At 45.1% G+C, this 20438-nt stretch overlaps 1 protein-coding gene across 2 annotated transcripts in view; it reads left to right on the top strand.

The window, feature by feature from the left end:
- LOC144699709 (ras-related protein Rab-37-like) overlaps window positions 1–15558 on the top strand; it is a 185205-nt gene extending 169647 nt beyond the window's left edge. For both annotated transcript variants that reach the window (XM_078570861.1, XM_078570860.1), the window contains 4 exons: window positions 9708–9773; window positions 10950–11006; window positions 11773–11849; window positions 12833–15558. In XM_078570861.1, the coding sequence (XP_078426987.1) occupies window positions 9708–9773; window positions 10950–11006; window positions 11773–11849; window positions 12833–12938 (306 nt within the window). In that variant the 3' untranslated portion in view covers window positions 12939–15558. The remainder of the gene's footprint in view (window positions 1–9707; window positions 9774–10949; window positions 11007–11772; window positions 11850–12832) is intronic.
- Window positions 15559–20438: the final 4880 nt, after the last annotated feature.

The raw sequence follows: 20438 nt of genomic DNA, 5'->3' as shown, positions 1-20438 counted from the left end.
TTCAGCACTGGCTGGTGCAGACTGGTCTACTAGCCCTTTGTGTTGGCTTGGCTGAAATGTTTATACAATGCAAGGAGTGTTACATTCTAGGGGTTTGATGTGTTAGCCTTTGTCCATTTTCAAACTGCTCAGAAACTTCCAGAAATACCATCATGTGGCCAGCTGTGACCAGATTCAGTCCAGCCGTTTGTCCATTTTAAAAACAGCTTTAGCAAGTAGCCAGGGTGATATAGGCATATATATTTTCCTTCATGTTTTCTAATCATGACATGTATAAATTCAAATCTTTCTTTTACTTTCAGATCCATTCTCCCACAGGAACTAAACACTTTGGAACCCCTCACCCCCATCAGTCTTCCCTTCTCCAATCTGCAGGCTTATACAACCCAAGCTTGGTGCCATTCACTGCTCCCCAATTTACCTCATGCTCTCTCCTCTGACCTTCAATATCTTGTTGCTGTCCCACACTATCAGGTCCTTGGCACTTCAATGGCAGCTTCTCAATTTAACAAAGCCCATTAGCTAATTGAATTTAGCTATCTGGCGGTACTGTTGTTCAGAAAGAAAGAATATGGTGACTGTCAGAATTTCAGGGCATGCCAAAGCCTTTATAACCAATCATGTATATATTTATTGAAGCGTAGTCATTGGTAGCTAATTTTGCCACAGCCTGCCGGGCCAGATGATAAATGTGCCTGGCCTGTGTGGGTGGTGAGTGGTCCCATAGACGGGATGAGGACAATGATGGTGAGTGCGAGAGAGTGAATGGTGATGTCCCTTGAACTGGCAGTGAGTGAGATCCCTGTGGGTGTGTGATGGGTTTGCGAGAGTGTGATTTGAGAGTGATGAAAAGAGTGATTTACCCTGGCGGAACGGAGGAGATCATTCATCCTCTTGCGGCACTGGATGGCTGTCCTCTTCTGAAGGGTGTTGGTGCTGACCACCACTGCCAAAGCCACCCGAGCCAAATTGGTCATGTTGCTGCCCATCCTGAGGCCAGAGCAGGGGTACAGGACATCCCAATGGGCCTCCACAGCATCCAGCAGTCACTCGAGGGGCCCATTGTTGAACCGGGGGGCTGCAGTCTTCTTGCCTTTGAGGGCCATGTCTCCCGGGCAGCAGTGTTGAGCTGAAAGCAATGAGCGCTATGCTTGCAGCTGACCTTTAAACATGGCACCCGGCCTGATGCGGCGGCGGGGCGATGGTGGGTGGGCGAATGAGGAGCCCGCCCGCCATGGAAATGGCATGTTTCCTGGGAGTGCATAAATAATGAGATGGGCTCGGGACGATACAGCATGAAAACCCACCATCGCCGTCAGCAGGCAGCACCACCCACTACAACACTTAGTGCAAATTTGGGAAAATTCTGCCACATAATGGATAGGCAAGGGGTCGGTATTGGAACCCTTGCTTTTCCTGATATATATAAATGACCTAGGTCTTGGTGTGCAGGGAACAATTTCAAAGTTTACTGATGACACAATGCTTGGGAGAATTGTAAACTGTGAGGAGGACAGTGCAGAACTTCAAAAGGACATCGACACATTGGTGGGGTGGGCAGATAGGTGGCAGATGAAGTTCAATGCGGAGAAGAGTGAAGTGATACACTTTGATACATAGAACATGAAGAGATGGTATAAAGTAAAGGATACTATTCTAAAGGGTGTGCAGGAGCAGAGAGACATGGGTGTGTATGCACATAAGTCATTAAAGGTGGTAGGACAGATAGAGATAGCTGTTACTAAAGCATACAGTATTCTAGGCTTCGTTAATAGGGGCATAGAGTACAAGGGCAGGGAGGTTATGATGAACTTATATAAGACACTGGTTAGACCTCATCTGGAGTATTGTGCACAGTTCTGGGCGCCACACTTTAGGAAGGATGTGAACGTATTGGGGAGAGTGCCGAAGAGGCTTCGATAATGGTTGCAGGGATGAGACATTTCAGTTATGAGGAAAGTTTGGAGAAGTTGGGACTGTTTTCCTTGGAGAGGAGAAGGCTTGATAGAGGCTTGATAGAAATTTTCAAAATAATGAGGGGTCTGGACAGAGTAGATAGGGAGAAACTGTTCCTGCTCGTAAATGGATCGAGAACCAGAGGGCACAGTTTTAAAGTGTTTTGCAAAAGAAGCAAATGTGAGGTGAGAAAAACATTTTCACACAGCGAGTAGTTAGGGTTTGGAATGCGCTGCCTGGAAGTGTGGTGGAGGCAGGTTCAATTGAGGCATTCAAGAGGGAATTGGATGATTATTTGAACTGAAACAATGTGCAGGGGCACGGGGAAAAGGCAGGAGATTGGCACTAAGTCAAAATGCTCAGAGAGCTGGTTCAGACACGATGGGCTGAATGGCCTCCTTCTGCACTTTAACAATTCTGTGATTCTATGAAACAGCTATTGAGACTGGGGGTCAGTGGAAAATTTCAAAACTAAGATTGATATATACTCATTTGGTAAGGAGATTAAGGCTTATGAAACCAAAAGGGTATATTGAGCTGATATGCAGATTATCGATGATCTAATTGAATGTTGGAACAGGTTTCACAGCTTAATGATTTAATACCTAACACCTAAAAATGGTCCCACCTTCAGCTAGAACACACCCAGGAAGTGTTTTACATCCAGGAAGTGTCTTTCCCTTAGTTAGAAAGAAAGACTTGCATTTCTACAGCACCTTTCATGACCACAGGATGTCCCAAAGCACTTTACAGCCGAAGGAGTACTTTTTGAGGCATTCAGTGAAGTCACTGTTGTAGGAAAAACGACAACAATTTCCCACAAACAGCAGTACGATAGTGACCAAATAATCTGTTTATTTGTGATGTTGATTGAGGGATCAATATTGGCCAGGACACGGAGAACTCTTCAGCTCTTCTTTGAAGTAGTGCCACAGGATTTATGTTGGCCTCAGAAGGGAGGCAGGGCCTCAGTATAACATCCCATCCAAAAGGTGGCAACCCTGCCAGGACCACATCCCTCAAGGTTCATTTGTGCCAAAGTGATGGATTGGGTCTAGAACCCAGAACCTCCTGACTCAGAGGCAAGTCCACTGAGCCACATCTGACACTTGGCATACCCAACAAAGGGTGCTACCCCTAGTTAGAATCTACTTTGGAAAAACCCTGCCCTCAGTCAGAGTGTGCTCAGGAGAATTCTGCCCTCCTTCAGAAAGTGACCAGGAAGGACTCTACCTAACTGTCATTTCTCTTTCAGATAATGTGCAGTTTGATTTCCAATTAACTAGTTGGTTGCTGAGAGCAACAGTAGGGATTGCTTGTTAAGGACAGAAAATACCACTGTCAGCCTTGTGAGGCTGGAGCAGTCACAGGGAAGTGTAAAGAAGCTGCAACAGCATTTACTTGCAAGAGTAAGCTTGCAGGGAACATAAAAACTGACTGTAAATGTTCCTATAGGTATGTGAAGAGAAAAGATTGGTGAAGACAAATGTGGGTCCCTTACAGTCAGAAACAGGGGAATTTATAATGGGGAACAAGAAATGGCTGACCAACTAAATACATACTTTGGTTCTGTCTTCACAAAGGAAGACACAAATAACATACCAGAAATGTTGGAGAACACAGGGTTTAGTGAGAGGGAGGAACTGAAAGAAATCAGTATTAGTAGGGAAATGGTGTTGGAGAAATTGATGGGATTGAAGGCCGATAAATCCCCAGGGCCTGATAATCTACATCCCAGAGTACTTAAGGAAGTGGCCCTAGAAATAACGGATGCATTGGTGGTCATCTTCCGAGATTCTATTGACTCTGGAACAGTTCCTACAGATTGAAGGGTAGCTAATGTAACCCCACTATTTATAAAGGGAGGCAGAGAGAAAACAGGGAATTATAGACCAGTTAACCTGACGTCGGTAGTGGGAAAAATTCTAGAGTCCATTGTAAAAGATTTAATAGCTGAGCATTTGGAAAACAGTGGCAGAATCGGACAAAGTCAGCATGGATTTGTGAAAGGGAAATCATGCTTGACAAATCTACTGGAATTTTTCGAGAATGTAACTGGTAGAGTTGATGAGGGGGAGCCAGTGGATGTGGTTTATTTGGACTTTCAGAAGGTTGTCGACAAAGTCCCACATAAGAGATTAACGTGTAAAATTAAAGCACATGGGATTGGGGATTATTGAGATGGATAGAAAACTGGTTGGCAGACAGGAAACAAAGAGTAGGAATAAACGGGTCTTTTTCCGAATGGCAGGCAGAGACTAGTGGGGTACCACAGGGATCGGTGTTGGGACCCCAGCTATTCACAATATATATTAATGATTTAGATGAGAGAATTAAATTACTATCTCCAAATTTGCAGATGACACAAAGCTGGGTGGGAGGGTGAGCTGTGAGGAGAATGCAGAGATGCTTCAGTGTGATTTGGACAAGTTGAGTGAGTGGGCAAATGCATGGCAGATGCAATATAATGTGGATAAATGTGAGGTTATCCACTTTGGTAGCAAAAACAGGAAGGCAGATTATTATCTGAATGGCTATAAATTGAGAGAGGGGAATGTGCAACGAGACCTGGGTGTCCTTGTACACCAGTTGCTGAAGGTAAGCATGCAGGTGCAGTGGGGGTAAAGAAGGCAAAAGGTATGTTGGCCTTCATAGCGAGAGGATTTGAGTACAGGACCAGGGATGTCTTGCTGCAAGGGCCCTGGTGAGACCACACCAGGAATATTGTGTGCAGTTTTGGTCTCCTTATCTGAGGAAGGATGTTCTTGCTATAGAGGGAGTGCAGCGAAGGTTTACCAGACTGATTCCTGGAATAGCGGGACTGACATATGAGGAGAGATTGAGTCAGTTAGGATTATATTCGCTGGCGTTCAGAAGAATGAGGAGGGATCTCATAGAAACCTATAAAATTCTAACAGGACTAGACAGGGTAGATGCAGGAAGGATGTTCCTGATGGTGGGGGAGTCCAGAACCAGGGGTCACAGTCTGAGGATATGGGGTAGACCATTTAGGACTGAGATGAGGAGAAATTTCTTCACCCATAGAGTGGTGAGCCTGTGGAATTCACTACCACAGAAAGTAGTTGAGGCCAAAACAGTGTATATTTTCAAGAAGGAGTTAGATATAGCTCTTGGGACGAAAGGGATCAAAAGATAGGGGGGGAAAGCGGGAGCAGGCTATTGAGTTGGATGATCAGCCATGATCATAATGAATGGCGGAGCAGGCTCGAAGGGCCAAATGGCCTACTCCTGCTCCTATTTTCTATGTTTCTATGTTAGAGATGGATGGTATTTCAGCATTGCACAGTGCCATTCAGTGCCTGATATGTACACACAGTGGCAGAGATGCAGAACACAAGCTCCTGCCCCACTCTGCTCAGTTCCTGATTTGTGCTGGATAGGGAGGCTGTCTGGGCAGTACTGACACAGTGAGAAGAGATTTAAGAGATGGCTGCCCTTCTGGCCCCCTGTTTATACAATTGGAATTTGTGAAAACTGATTCCACTGCTCTCGCTAGAGCCTCAGTTGGCCACAGTGCTCAGGAATTGGGTAACAATCCAATTCCTATTGTCATTCAGTGGTTCCTGCTGGCAAGTATGTCTGTGTGGATATCAGGGGGAGGTCAGCATCAGGCTTAATTCTGAAGGCCCACAGACCTTTAAAAATGGCAGGCGGCAACCTGATGTGAAAGTCCCACCCACATTTCCAACAGACCCAGTGTTTGTTGGCAGGAGGCAGTATGTGACTTATAGTGGAGGGAAACCTGAACTTAACAGAGCCATTTGAACTTAGTGCTGAGTTCAAGCAGACCCTATTTTGGCTAGTCCAAGAACCTTAACCCAGTGTGGGAGTCACAAATCTCTTGAATGGCAGATAAGGTATGCTTAAGTGTCATGGTCCCAAGTTTTTTTTTTAAATCCCCTGCTCTTTAAACATGAAAATAACAGGTTGAACCCATCAACCTAGTTACAATTATTTCAGCAGGGTGTTTGGAGTTCATAGTTTGCTTGACAGTTTAAAGAGGCTTTTAAAGGATTAGTTGCCTTTGATGTGAGGTCTGAATAGAAATTTGTATGTTTTTATAAGAAATTAATCATGTGAGCAGATTTAAAAGTTTTCAATGGGTTTCATGAATGGGAGGTTTTTCACTATCAAGTGTGTAGGAGTAAAAGCTCTATTAGACTGACCAAAGTTTTTTTTGTCATTGCCACATGACTCCTGTCCGATCCCATCAGAGCTCCGGATCCCAACACAGCTTCCAATCATAGCACAGTATGATCCCAACACAGCTCCCGATCCCAGAAAAACTCCCAATCCCATCACAACTCCAATCACTGCACAACTCCCAATCCTAGCACAGCTCCCAATCCCAGAAAAGCTCCCAACCCCATCACAGCTCCCGATCCCTTCACAGCTCCTGATCTCAGCACAGCTTCCAATCCCAGGACTGCTCCAATCACATCACAACATGATCCCAGCACAGGCCCTGATCCCATCACAGCTCCAGTCAGAGCACAGCACAATCCTATCACAACTCTGAATCCCAGCACAACTCCTAATCCCAACACAGATCCCAACCCCAGCACAGCTGCCAATCCAGCACAACTCCCAATCCCAGCATAGCTGATGACTCCAGCACAGCCCAATCCCAGTACAGTTCATGATGCCAGCACAGTTCTGAACCCAGCATAGCGTCAATCCCAGTCCAATACCAAACCCAGGAGCAGTATAAATGCTGATAAAAGAGACATTTTGTCAAAGCTTTACGTTTTGCACTCAACCGGGCAGTTGCAATGTCAGGAGAAGCAACAACTTTATACTATATGAGAAGAGAGTGCTGGTTGGTTGGCAAGTGGACTCTGATTGGTAAAGGCATTGCCATGGAGAATGCACCAGTGATGGTGACTGACATTTAACTGCCAAGCGTTGTTTGAAATTTAAACCAGGCAGCTTGACTCTGATTGGTCAAGGCATTGCATTGAGGAATGAACCAGCAAAAGGCTGTCACTTATTTTGTTTAGCTGAAACAGGCGCAATGTTTCATGCTCTTCCTGTCTGTAAAGAACAGGGCCCAGTGTATTAATAATATGTAGCTGCCAGTACACACACACGTGCCCGACTGACAATCTTAAATTGGTTGTCAGCGTAATTCTTAGCACACTGAGGGTTATTTGGCAAATGTTGTCCAATCGTGGAATCACATCTATTGTTGGACACTGTGTTTTGAGTTTTGCAAGCACGGGCTGGTTGGGTATGGTCTATACCTTGTCCGTTGCGAACAGCGGAAGGGACATGCTGTTTGATACAATCCACCAGTCTTTGGGACATAACTCCTACAAACCTAGCACCACTCTGGCACTGAAGTTCATATACCATATTACTCATTTGTGTGTAGCACCACTGATAATGGCAGTGATCAGCCTCACTTCTCTTTCTCTTCTCAACCCTGTTCACAAAATGAGATTGTTAAAAAGATTTTATTCTTGAAAGATGCTGCTTTGGCAGATGCCTTGAAAACTTCTCACATGCCCTGAGTGGGTCACAGACCCCAAGATTGGAGCAAGTGGGAGCAGGTGGTGGAAATCCCAGCGTATATGTGAATACCAAGCTCGGATTCTCTGATTTCTTGTGAATTGTAGGCATAAGGGAGGACTCAGAGAGTGTGGGAGGTTACTTTACAATATCAGCGACCCAATGTGGAGCCAAACTCATCAGTTGCATGTATAGTGAATTGGTATCCATGCTTCTGCCAGTTTTCCTGGCAGGTGGCCTACCCACCCTTAAATTGCCAAGAGGCATGCTCAGTGGGAAGAGCTCTCCACCAGGAGCACAGCTGTGTAGAACAATCCTTTTGAGACCAAGGTAAAGAATGATGTAGAGTCGGGGAGAGTGTGACCAGCCTTGATTTCAACACAGTCAGGGAAAGCGCAGGATGGAGAATTGGAAGCTTAAGAGGAATATTTGTTTACCACAAGAGGCAGGGCTTATAATTCTGCTGCCATCTATTATGTGTAACAAGAGCCTTGTTGAGGCTGATAGTGTAAATGTCAAGGCTCATTTGGAGTGCTTCATTATAAAAGATGACGTGCGTTGGCATACATGTGACGTCAAACAGACAGATAGAGGTTTTCTGAATGGAGACAAACTGAGGAAAATCAATCGAGAGCAGCGGGTCAAGGTTACAGAGCTACAAAACTCCCATTGCTGTACCCCCAACTCATTACTAAATGAGCTGTAATACTGCTTGAAGCAATGAACTCTCAAAACATCATATTAGATTCTCTTTATCTGTTTCTAACTGGAGTATGCTGGTGAGTCAGACTGGCTAGAAGCAAAGCTAAATTTAACCACTGCTTCTCCTATTTGTGACTGACAGCAACTTTCAGATGTTGTGTTTCCCACTCTCTCCAAAGGCTCTGCGCCCCACATGAACAGGAGGAGCCCATTCAGCCCCTGGGGTCTGTTTCTTCACTTAATTAGATCATGGCTGATCTGTACCTTAACTCTTTTTAACTGCCTTGGTTCTAAAATCGTCAATACACTTGCCTAACAAAAATCTATTAATCTCAGTTTTGATATTTTCCATTTACTCCCAGCCTCAAAGGTTTTTTGTGGGACAGAGTTCCACATTTCCACAGTTCTCTGTGTAAAGAAGTGCTTCTTGACATCATCCCTGAACAGCTCTAATTTTAAGGTTATGCCCACTTATGCTGGACTCCCCCAACTTGAGGAAAAAGTTTCTCCCCATCTGCCCTATGAATCCTTTAATCACCTTAAATATCTCAATTAGATCATCCTGTAATCTTCTATTCTCCAGGAAATACAAAATGATTTATTCAATGCTCACAGCAAATTCTGCAAGGCCAATATATTCTTCCTGATGTATGGTGCCTGGATAATAAGCTCCCAACACTCATTCACTCAACCTACACTCAGGATGGAAGCCAACCTGGCAAGACAGTATTTAACACCTCTCTCTAATTGCCCCAGATTTGCCCTTCAGTACCTCAGTCTTCAAGTGTTACCACTTGGGTTGATACATGAAAAATGGCACGGGATGTTGGGGGGCTGATGGGGTGTAAGGCATCAGAGGGCGACTGGGGTCCGTGGATACTCTTATAATGAGGTATAGACCATCAAGAGGAGGGAAGGAGATCCATCCAGTTGCTGCTGTATTCTCAGTGATCCAGCACTAACCCTACAGCAATAGAAAGGGTTCATCTGTGGCTGTTTCTAGAAACATCATTAGATCAAAGTCACATGTATTCCAGACACATGCCATACCTACCCTGAGAGTTTTTGATGGGACAGTGTAAAGGGAGCTTTACTCTGTATCTAATCCATGCTGTACCTGCCCTGGGAGTGTTTGATGGGGACAGTGTAAAGGGAGCTTTGCTCTGTATCTAATCCATGTTATACCTGTCCTGGGAGTGTTTGATGGGGACAGTGTAGAGGGAGCTTTACTCTGTATCTAACCCCGTACTGTACCTGCCCTGGGAGTGTTTAATAGGGCTATGTATCTAACCGCTGCACTCACTGTCCTGTTTGTTGCTGGCATTACACCAGTTTGGAGTTGTGAAGATGATTATAATTGGTGGTTGGTAGATTGGAGTGCCAGGTGACCATTCTATATGAGCCTCCGGATTGGTCAATGAGATATGTGTCACGCTTCAACTTCTATTTCCAAAAGATAAAGGATGTTTTTAATAAAAAGGTGTCATTAACATTTTATCTGCTACGTTCTCTCTCAGGCCTGGTTAACAGAGGTACATGAATATGCACAGCAGAATGTAGTCATCATGTTGCTAGGTAACAAGGTGGGTACTAATTCCTAATTTCATTTTATGTTCTATTGCACAATTTTAACAAAATGTCACATCACCAGAATCCCAACTTGGTTTCATCATTTATAAAAGAAAAATACTCAAAGGTTTAATTAAACGCAAAGCTGACATCATTGGGCCATTGGAAGCAGTGAGTAATATGGGCGCAACAATTGGCCTCAGGGCCATTCGCCTGAAGGAGGGAAATTAATGAGGGTTCCTGATTGACATTTCAGGATTCACAATGGAAATTGATGAGGTGTTTAGAGCCAGCTGTGATACCATCCATGGCCAAATAGTTTGAGATACTGACTGTTGCTCCAACACAAATGGTGACTTGGATGAGGAACTATGGTGAGCACATAGGGAACTGAACATCTTCAACCAGGAAGAGTGAGAGAAAATCAACCTGGATTGTAAATATACATTTGAAATAACTGGTTGACAGGAGAATGACGGGGAGCGTTATACAGTGTAATATCAGTAGAAGGGGCAAGTTGCCGATTCACTGTCGATGTAATCATATCCTTACATCATCTGGGATTTGATACCCAAAGCTGAGGGCTGTCTTGTGAAGTCTTCATCACACTACCATTGTATTCTAACAATGCTTTCACATGTCAATGTATGCTCATCTCTGGCTTTCCAAACTTCAAGTGTTTGCACACAACTTCCAACCCTTCTGTCCATTTGCATTCCCTTGGTTTGTGTTAATCCCGCCATCTATCATTCACAGTGTCTGTACCTCAATCCCTCATTCATAGTATCTCTCCCTCCATCTACATTCATAGCGTCTGTACCTCCACTTCCAGTCCTCCAAGACACACATTTGTCATTGAATAATCCAATATATTCACAGTGGCCATCATTCTCCTGGGAATAATGTGATTCCATGGAAATGCAGTGGGCAGATTTGCCTTATCTATTCAAAATCAGAAATCTCTCCTTTGCCTCATGTGTATCTTTTCATCTCCATTTCCCAAAGTGTTTTTGACCCTCCATCTTCTTCAATATCTTCATGCTTGCTTTGACCTGGTATGGCCTGTCATTCACACTTGATCATCACACAGCTCTTCAGCTTGCCCAACCTGAGTCACCAATTGTGTTCCAGATATATATCCTGTTGTAATACCCAATGTCGAGCCAGATTCATCTGTTTCATTGTTGCAGGCTGACATAACCAGTGAGAGAGCCATCAAGAGAGAAGAAGGCGAGAAACTGGCCAGGGTAAGTTGACGTGTAATTCTGACCACACAACTCATTTTCAACAATATTATGTTGGCAAGTGTTGGCAAGCACTCTTACATCTGAGTTAGAAGGTTGTGAGCTAAAGTTCCACTCTTGAGCAACAAAATCAAGGCTGATGCTACAGTGCAGTATGAGGGAGTGCTACAATGTCAGAAGTGCAGTCTCTCAGATATGATGTTAAACTCTCAGGATGTAAAAGATCCCATGACCCTATGCAAGGAAGAACAAGGGAGTTCTCCCCAGTGTCCTAGCCAATACCTCATGCCTCAAGCGGCAATAATAATAAGATATTATCCAGTCATTATCACATTGCTGTTTGTGGGATCTTGCTGTGTAGAAATTGGCTGCTATATATTTCACATCACAACAGTGGCTACACTTCAAAAGTATTTCATTAGCTGTGAAGAGCTTGGGGATGTTATGAAAGGTCCTATAAAAATGCAAGTTCTTCTTTAATTATCAGCTACAAAAACCCATGGATTCACAGTTCAAACCCACAAATGTGCCCAGCACCCAGAGCTTCACACTCAGCTCATAGGTTCCTGACGTGTGCCATTGTGTACTCAGCTTGGTTGGCCAGCTTGGTGCAGTTGTAAAATGAGCCCCCATATTGTTATATATTCTGTCCTTTCAGAAACAGGAAATATCTGCACTAATGCGTGATACACTGTGACATCTGCACAAGATTTGGTAACATGTCTGTGTCTGACCCTACATTAATAATGTGCCTGTATCTTACCCACAGGAATATGGAGTTCCTTTCATAGAGACCAGTGCCAAAACTGGCATCAATGTTGAGCTGGCATTCCTGGCCGTGGCTAAGTACGTTTTGATTTGATCTGATTTTGGGTTGTGGGTCACACTGCCAAGACAACATTCACTGTCAAACCCTGAGGGCATTCAGAGCATGCAGATGAAGGGTTCTGTCCTTTAAAGGATGACCAATTGAGTTAAGATAACCTAGCAGATTTTTGTGGTCATTTTTTGGGTGCCAGCCCACAAATTACCAGTTTGACTGAATTTGCTGGGATTTGAATTTATGACTTCAAGGCTTCTTAGCTCAGTCCCATAATCACTGTTGTGGGTTTGAATAAGGAGCTGATCTGATTGGAGGACTCAAGGCACGGAGCAGCAATCAGCTTCCCTGATTGGCTTTGAAGGGGTGGTGAAACATGCACTGTTTGTAAACTGGTATTCACAATCAGCTTGGTGTGCAGCTTACCCAGCCAGCCCGTACCTATTCCATACCCATACCCATACCCATCCCCATCTCATACCCATACCCATCCCGTATCTATCCCATTCCCAGTCATCTTTAACATTTTACTGTCTTTACAAGTTGTAAGAAAAAGGTTATATTCAAATTATATGCAAGTCCCCACCCATACCTGCCCCATACCCAATGTGCATCCCATCCCATTCTCTTAACCCATTCCTTATCCAATCCAGTATCTGTGCCTGTTTCATATCCTTTTGTACCTGCCCTTCTTACTATCCAGTGGGAATTGCTGGAAGGTTTGCAGGTGCGGACAGGATTTGGCTCTGTTACAATGCATGGCTCCATCAGGTGATTTGCTCTGTTCACACCATCTGGAATGCCAATAGACAAATGGGTTGGTGGGTTGGGAAGGGTTAGGCCTATGGAAACTGTACCCCAGAAACAGGCCCGAAACTTCACCGGCGGGGCGGCAGCGGGGGAAAGGGGCGATTTGTCGGTGGGGTGGGGTGGATGGGGGAAGTGGGGGGGCAGGGAGGTGAAGTATGAAATTAAACACACTCCAGTAACGAACTTCCTCTCATTCCAGGGAGCTGAAACACAGATCTGTCAATCAACCCAATGAACCGAAATTCCAAATCCACGAGTACATCGAATCTCAGAGGGAAAAATCCAGCTGTTGTGGGTTTGAATAAGGAGCTGATCTGATTGGAGGACTCAGGGCACGGAGCAGCAATCAGCTTCCATGATTGGCTTTGAAGGGGTGGTGAAACATGCACTGTTTGTAAATTGGCATTCACACTCAGCTTGGTGTGCAGCTTACCCAGTCCATATCCAATCCATACCCGTACTCATACCCATCCCCATCTCATACCCGTACCCATACCCATACCGTATCTATCCCATTTCCAGTAATGTTTCCCATACCTATCCCTGTCCGTATCTATCCCGTACCATATCTATCCCCATCCAGTATCCATCCCATACCTATACCAATACTTGTACAAATCACAAATACATTCCTGTCCCATGGCATACCTGCCCCATGCCCAAAGTGCGTCCCATCCCATTCTCTTAACCCATTCCTTATCCAATCCAGTATCCGTGCCTGTTTCATATCCTTTTGTACCTGTCCCACGCCGTACCCGTACCATGTGATGTGACATCTGCAACACAAAATAAGATTTCCCTCTTCTGCCATTTTGAAATGTACTTCTCTTCTGATCAGTGATGTTAGTGGGATGTCTGCTCGTTTCCTGTGATTTTGAGAGGTCCCATGTAATGGGATCGATGAGACACAAGCCCCTGTGCTTGCTGACCTACATACACTCCTGGTCTATTAACTTATCCTTGCCTTTCCCTATCTCTGTAGCCACTTTCAGCCCCGAAGCCCTCTGAGATTCCGATTCTGACCCCTTGTACATCCCTGATACCTTCACTCCACCATTGACAATGGTGCCTTCAACAATCTAGGCCCTAAACTCTGGAATTTTCTCAATAAATTTCTTCCCTTCTCTCTCCTTTTTGGCCATTCCTTAAAACATTACACAGGGAGTCGAATGAACACTGCAGGGGGTCTGCGGAAATCAGAAGGTCACAGGTAGCTCCCTCCGCATTCCCAAGAAGCCCGCTACATAAAGTGGACAGGTGCTTGGGATGCAACCAGAGTCCCATGGGAACCCACTGGTCCAATGAGCATTAGGCACCCTCCCATTGATCCTGCAGGCTTTCAGCGAGGGTACAGGTGGGAAATGCCTGGACTGGGGCTGGGGATTTTTATTATCATGCTGCTGTCAGATGAAAGCCTCATCCACTCTCGCTTGCTCAGCTTCTCACTCAACCCAACCATCCCAGCTCCTCCAATCCATTATTCAGTCAGTGGACTTCCTCCAGAGCTGTCCACAATTGACTTTCTCAACATATGCAGCAACCCTTGCCATAGGAACTAGAAAGTCCATTGGAGGGTTCTATGACCTTGGTATTCAGCTCTGGAAGGAGTGCAGCGTAGATTCACCAGGATGATACTGAGTCTACAATGGTTAAGTTATGGACACAGGTTGCACGTACTAGGCTCATACACTGAGTGCAGAAGAATTAGTGTGACCTAATTGAGGTGTTTAAGGTGGTTTAAGGATTTAATGTGCTAGATAGAGTGAAACTGTTGGGGGTCATTCCAGAACAAGGGGGCATAAATTTAAAATTAGAGCTGGGCCATTCAGGGGTGATATCAGGAAGCACTTTGTTACACAAAGAGTGAAAACCTGGAACTCTGTCTCCTAAAAAGCTGTGGACGCTGCAGTATCAATTGAAATTTCAAAACTAAGATAGATTTTTGCTAGGCAAGGGGACTAAGGGTTACAGAACCAAGACAGTTTTTTTTATTCATGGGATAGGGTGTCACTGGCTGGCTAGGCCAGCATTTATTGCTCACCCCTAATTGCCCTTGAGAACTGAGTGGCTTGCTAAGCCATTTCTGAGGGCATTTAAGAGTCAACCACCTTGCTGCAGGTCTGGAGGCCACACCAGGTAAGAATGACAGATTTCCTTCCCTAAAAGACATTAATGAGCCAGATGGGTTTTTACAGCAATTGTTTCATCATCATTAATAGACTTTTTAATTTCAGATTTTTTCATTGGATTCAAATTTCACCATCTGCCATGGTGGGATTTGAATTCATGTCCCCAGAACATTACCCTAGAGACGTGGGTAGCAACAACTAGTTCAGTGGCAATACCACTATGCCACCACCTCCATAGCAGTCTCAAGGGGCTGAATGGCCTCCTTCTGTTCCTATGTAACCCGAAGTGAAAGCCAGTATTGATCTGTTGACCATTGCAGGTTTGTACACAGCACATATGGGTACCTTTCTCATATACATGCAGTTAGAATTGGCCAGTGGGTTTCTAACCCAAAGTAGATGTAAAGCAGTTCCACTTCCTCTCCTCCCTGCCCCATTTAAATGGGGTATTCGTTGAAGTATGCAGACTACAGTAGAATTTAACCCTTCCCCTCAATCCCCAGAACCACACCCCTCCCCCCACTGCATCACCCACATGTGTTCAATGTTTATGAAGGCTGTGCAGAGATCAATGAGTTTGATGTACTGCAAATCATGGCAACGGACAGTTCAGCCGCCATCTTGCTCTGCTCTCCTGCCATGCTGTGCTGTATGTTTCTGCTTTTAAGCATGATTTTAAGTAAAGTTGCATCAGTTTAGTTATGGGGATGGTCAGTTCAGTTGATAGACATTTTACACACACAGCTTTTTAATCCCAAAGTAAAATTGTATATAAAAACATGTTTGCTTTCGGTAATGAGATTGTTCTGATATATTTGTTTTACCTGAAAGTTTCTTCCAGTCATGTAGCTTTTGAAAAAAAAACTGTACAACAGGAAGCAATGTAACAGAATTTTCAGGAAAGTGACTGCTGACTTATTCATGCCAAAAGTGGAGGTGCCCCTCACCATAGCAACATTAGCCCATTCTTGGCACCTCCACCACAGTGTCCCAGAAGAGCACATCTACATGAAGTGGCGTGTTTTAATCTGCCTTGCACTGCACCCCATCCCCCCACCATTTATCCTTTTGTTGAAGGAAGTCTCTTGTTCTACTCAGCTTGCACCTAACCCATGACATCAGGAAGTCTATAAAGGTGTTTCATGACATCTTGTGATACAGTATTATTGTAGAAGCATTTCCACAGCAAATTTTCCAAATGATGAAAGGTTTTGATAGAGTAGATGAGGAGAAACTGCTTCCAGTGATCGAAGGGGCGGTAACCGGAGGGCACAGATTGAAGACAATTGACAAAAGACTAGAGGAGAGTTGAGATTTTTTCTTTTATGCAGTGAATTATAATACACTGTTTGAAAAGGTAGTGGAAGCAAACTCAGTAGTTGTATTCAAAAGTGAATTGAATAAATACTTGATAAGCAAAAATGTGCAGGGCTACAGCGAAAGAGCGAAGTAGTGGATTAATTGGATAGATTCAAAGAGTTGGCACAGACACGATGGGCTGAATGACCTACATCTGTGTTGTACGATTCAACTCAAGAACATAAATCAGAAAGCAGTAGCTAGCTGGCACCAAGCTTGGGATGTGGAAGCAGACAATTCGTAAGGGGATTTTGGGGGTGTGGGGGCTGGTTAGATCAAGAACTTCCATAGGTGTGAGATTCTGAGAAAGACTGGGTTAAGGGAAGAGACAGTGCAATGAATCTCTGTCCCAAGCTCATTGGCCTGCTGTTGAAATCTTCTCCATAAAGAATATATTACCTCCAGATTGGGCAATTCCCACAGCCCTCTATCAGCCTCCCAGCTTACACCCTGTTTGACAAATTTATTAGAGTTTTTTGAGGATGTAACTAGGAAAGTAGATAAAGGCTGTGACTAGTGGAGAAAGATCAGTGCTGGGCCTCAGCTATTTACAAATCTATATTAATTAGTTAATTAATTAGAGACAGAGAGTAATGTGTCTAAGTTTGCTGATGATACAAAGCTAGGCAAGCTGTGAGGAGGACACAAAGAGGCTGCAAAGAAATATAGACAGGTTGAGTGAGTGGGCAACAAGGTAGCAGATGGAGTTTAATCGGTGAAGTTATTCATTGAGAATGGAAAAGCAGGATTTTTTAAACTTGCAAATGTTGATGTTCAGAGAGACTTGGACATGCTCGTACAAGGAACACAAAGGCCCAGACCTTCCATTGGATACTGGAAGATGCACTATGGGTCCCCTCGGAAGCCCCAACACAAGGACTCTGTGGGGATTGTCCAGGAATCGGAGGCTTTGAACGATTCCAACTTATTTACTTGGGATAGACAGGAAAATAAATTGGTCTATAAAACTGACCTTCCAATCACTCACATTGACCCTCCTGACTAGCCCCCTGACCTCACAACTACTCCCGACCCCGCCAACTCTGACACCCAGGCTCCGCCCTGACCTGACTGAACTAGCCCCACCACCTGACTCCCCAGCTGACCTCCTGATTCTCCCTCGATTTGACCTGACCTGATTGGCCCCATTACCCAACTCCCCACTGACTCAACCTGACAAGTCACCATTACCCAACTCCCCACTAACCCAACCTGACTAACCCCCATTACCCAACTCTGCACTGTCCCAACCTGACTGGCCCCCATTACCCAACTCCCCACTGATCTGACCTGACTAGCCCCTATTACCCAACTCCCCACTAACCTAACCTGACTAACCCCTAATACCCAACTCTGCATTGCCCTGGCCTGACTGCCCCCCCATTACCCAACTCCCCACTGACCCAACCTGACTAACCCCCATTACCCAACTCCCCACTGACCTGACCTGACTAGCCCCTATTACCCAACTCCCCACTAACCCAACCTGACTAACCCCTAATACCCAACTCTGCATTGCCCTGGCCTGACTGGCCCCCAATACCCAACTCCCCACTGACCCAACCTGACTAGACCCATTACCCAACTCCCCACTAACCCAACCTGACTAACCCCCATTACCCAACTCTGCACTGTCCCAACCTGACTGGCCCCCATTACCCAACTCCCCACTGACCTGACCTGACTAGCCCCCATTACCCTACTCCCCACTGACCTGACTTGACTAGCCCCCATTACCCCACTCCCCACTGACCCGATCTGAGTGGGCCCCATTACCCAACATCGCACTGGTCCGATCTAAATGGGCCCCATTACCCAATGCCCCACTGACCTGACCTGGCTAGTCCCCATTATCCAACTCCCCTTTGACCCGATCTGAGTGGGCCCCATTACCCAACATCGCACTGGCCAGACCTGACTGGGCCCCATTACCCAACTGTCCACTGACCTGACCTGACTGGCCCCAGCCCACCTAAACCATACCCACTTCACCCACCTGCCACCTTACCCACCTGTTACTCTACCCACCTAACACCCTAGCCCCTTACTTTACCCACTTATCTTATACACTTACCTTCCCTCCGTAGCTTTCAAAACAGCTTTGCGGCAGTTAAACTATTTACTTATCAGGATACAGCTGCTTGTGCCATATAAAAGGGGGCATGGATTCTGCACGGATCCTTTGTGCTGTACCCTCTGAGGTTTGCTACACTGGGTCGGACGTAAAGGATCCTCCATCGGAAGAAATATTGGTGCAATCTTTTCTCTGATCAGGGTCGGAAAAAGGTTTGCCGATCCTGATCAGGAGATCTGGGTTATGCAGATGCAGCAAGCAATTCGGAAAGCAAATGACATGTTGGCCTTTATTGCAAGGGGATTGGAGTACAAGAATAAAGAAGTCTTACTATAATTGTGTAGGGCTTTGGTGAGACCACAACTGGAAAAATGTGTGCAATTTTGGTCTCCATAATTAAGGAAGGATAGACTTGCATTGGAGGCGGTACAGCAAAGGTTCACTTGATTGGTCCCTGGGATGAGAGGGTTGTCCTATCATGAGAGGTTGAGCAAATTGGCTCTATATACTTTGGAATTTAGAAGAATGAGAGATTATCTCATTGAAACTTTCAGGATTATGAAGGGTCTTGACAGGATAGACACTGAGAGGTTGATTCCCCTGACTGGGGATTCAAGAACAAGTGGGTACAGTTTCAGGATAAGGGGCTGACCAATTTTTCTTTAATTCGTTCATGATATGGGATGTGGGCGTCACTGGCCAGGCCAGCATTTATTACCCATCCCTAGTTGTCCTAGTTTAGAGGGCACTTAGGTGTCAACCACATTGCTGTGGGTCTGGAGTCACATGTAGGCCAGACCAGACCAGGTAAGGACAACAGATTTCTTTCCCTAAAGGGTATTAGTGAACCAGATGGGTTTTTACAACAATAGACTTTTAATTCCAGATTTTTATTGGATTCAAGTTCCATCATCTGCTGTGGTGGGATTCAAACCCAGGTCCCCAGAGCGTTACCCTGGGTCTCTGAATTACTTGTCCAGCGACAATACCACTACGCCATCACCTGCCCATGAGATGAGAAATTTCTTCACTCAAAATGTTGTGAATGTTTGTTATATTTAATTGAAATAGACAGATTTTTGGCCTCCCAGGGAATCGAGGGATATGGGGAGCAGCGGGAAAGGAATTGAAGCCCAAGATCAGCCATGATCGTATTGAATGGTGGAGCAGGCTTGAGGAGCCGTATGGTTTTCTCCTCCTCATATTTCTTACGTTCACCCTCTGTAGACTTGAATCAGCTAAAGCTCTGCTGCCTGCATTCTGATCAGCACAAAATCCCATTCACCCAACTATACTCACTGACCCCACTAGTTTAGTGCCTTCAGTGTCCAAATCCCTCCCTATCTCTGTAATCTTCTCCAGCCCTACAATCCTCCAAAGTATCTGCGCTCCTCCGATCCTGACCTCTTGAGCATCCCCGATTTTAATCGCTGCATCATTGGTGGCCCCGTTTTCAGCTGCCTGGGCTCTAATCTCTGGAATTCCCACCCTAAACCCCTCTGCTCCTCTATTCCTTTAAGTCACTCCTTATAAACTTATTTTGGACAACTTTGAACAAATTTTGGTCACCCATCCTAATATCCCTTTATGTTGATTTATGTCCCTTTATTTCGAATTTTGTCTGATTACGCTCCTGTGAAACATTGTGGACCATGTTACTATGTTAAAGGTGCTATTTAAACTCAGGTTGTTGTTATCATCACAGTAAATGACACGGAGGAGGGACAGTGTGTGGGATGATACAGGGATGAGGGACACAGGGAAGAGGGACTGTGGGGGTGATACAGGGAGGAGGGACAGTGTGTGGGATGATACAGGGAGGAGGGACACAGGGAAGAGGGACTTTGGGGGTGATACAGGGAGGAGGGACAGTGTGTGGGATGACACGGATGAGGGACACAGGGAAGAGGGACTGTGTGTGGGATGATACAGGGAGGAAGGACACAGGGGGGAAGGGCAGGGTGTGGGATGGTCCATTTAACATTGGGAAGAGCAGAAGGAATGGTCAGAGAATCACTAACCAGGTACTGAAACAATAGGTGAAAGGTCACGCCAAAGTAAAATCTGGGAGGTGCGAGATGAGCACATATCAGTCATAAAACTTTGTCTCGGACTGTATGCAGGGTCTGATAAATCCAACAAGAACCAGAAGGAAGCTTGACATGTTAAATCTTTAGTAAATATCATGAACATTGATGATGAATCAAGTGAAATACCATAGCTGTGTTTAATGGGACCATGTA

Source organism: Cetorhinus maximus, chromosome 24, assembly GCF_964194155.1.
Source record: "Cetorhinus maximus chromosome 24, sCetMax3.hap1.1, whole genome shotgun sequence".
Lineage (NCBI taxonomy): Eukaryota > Metazoa > Chordata > Chondrichthyes > Lamniformes > Cetorhinidae > Cetorhinus > Cetorhinus maximus.
The sequence above is the reverse complement of the archived record's forward strand: the minus strand, read 5'-3'. Positions and strand labels throughout refer to the sequence as shown.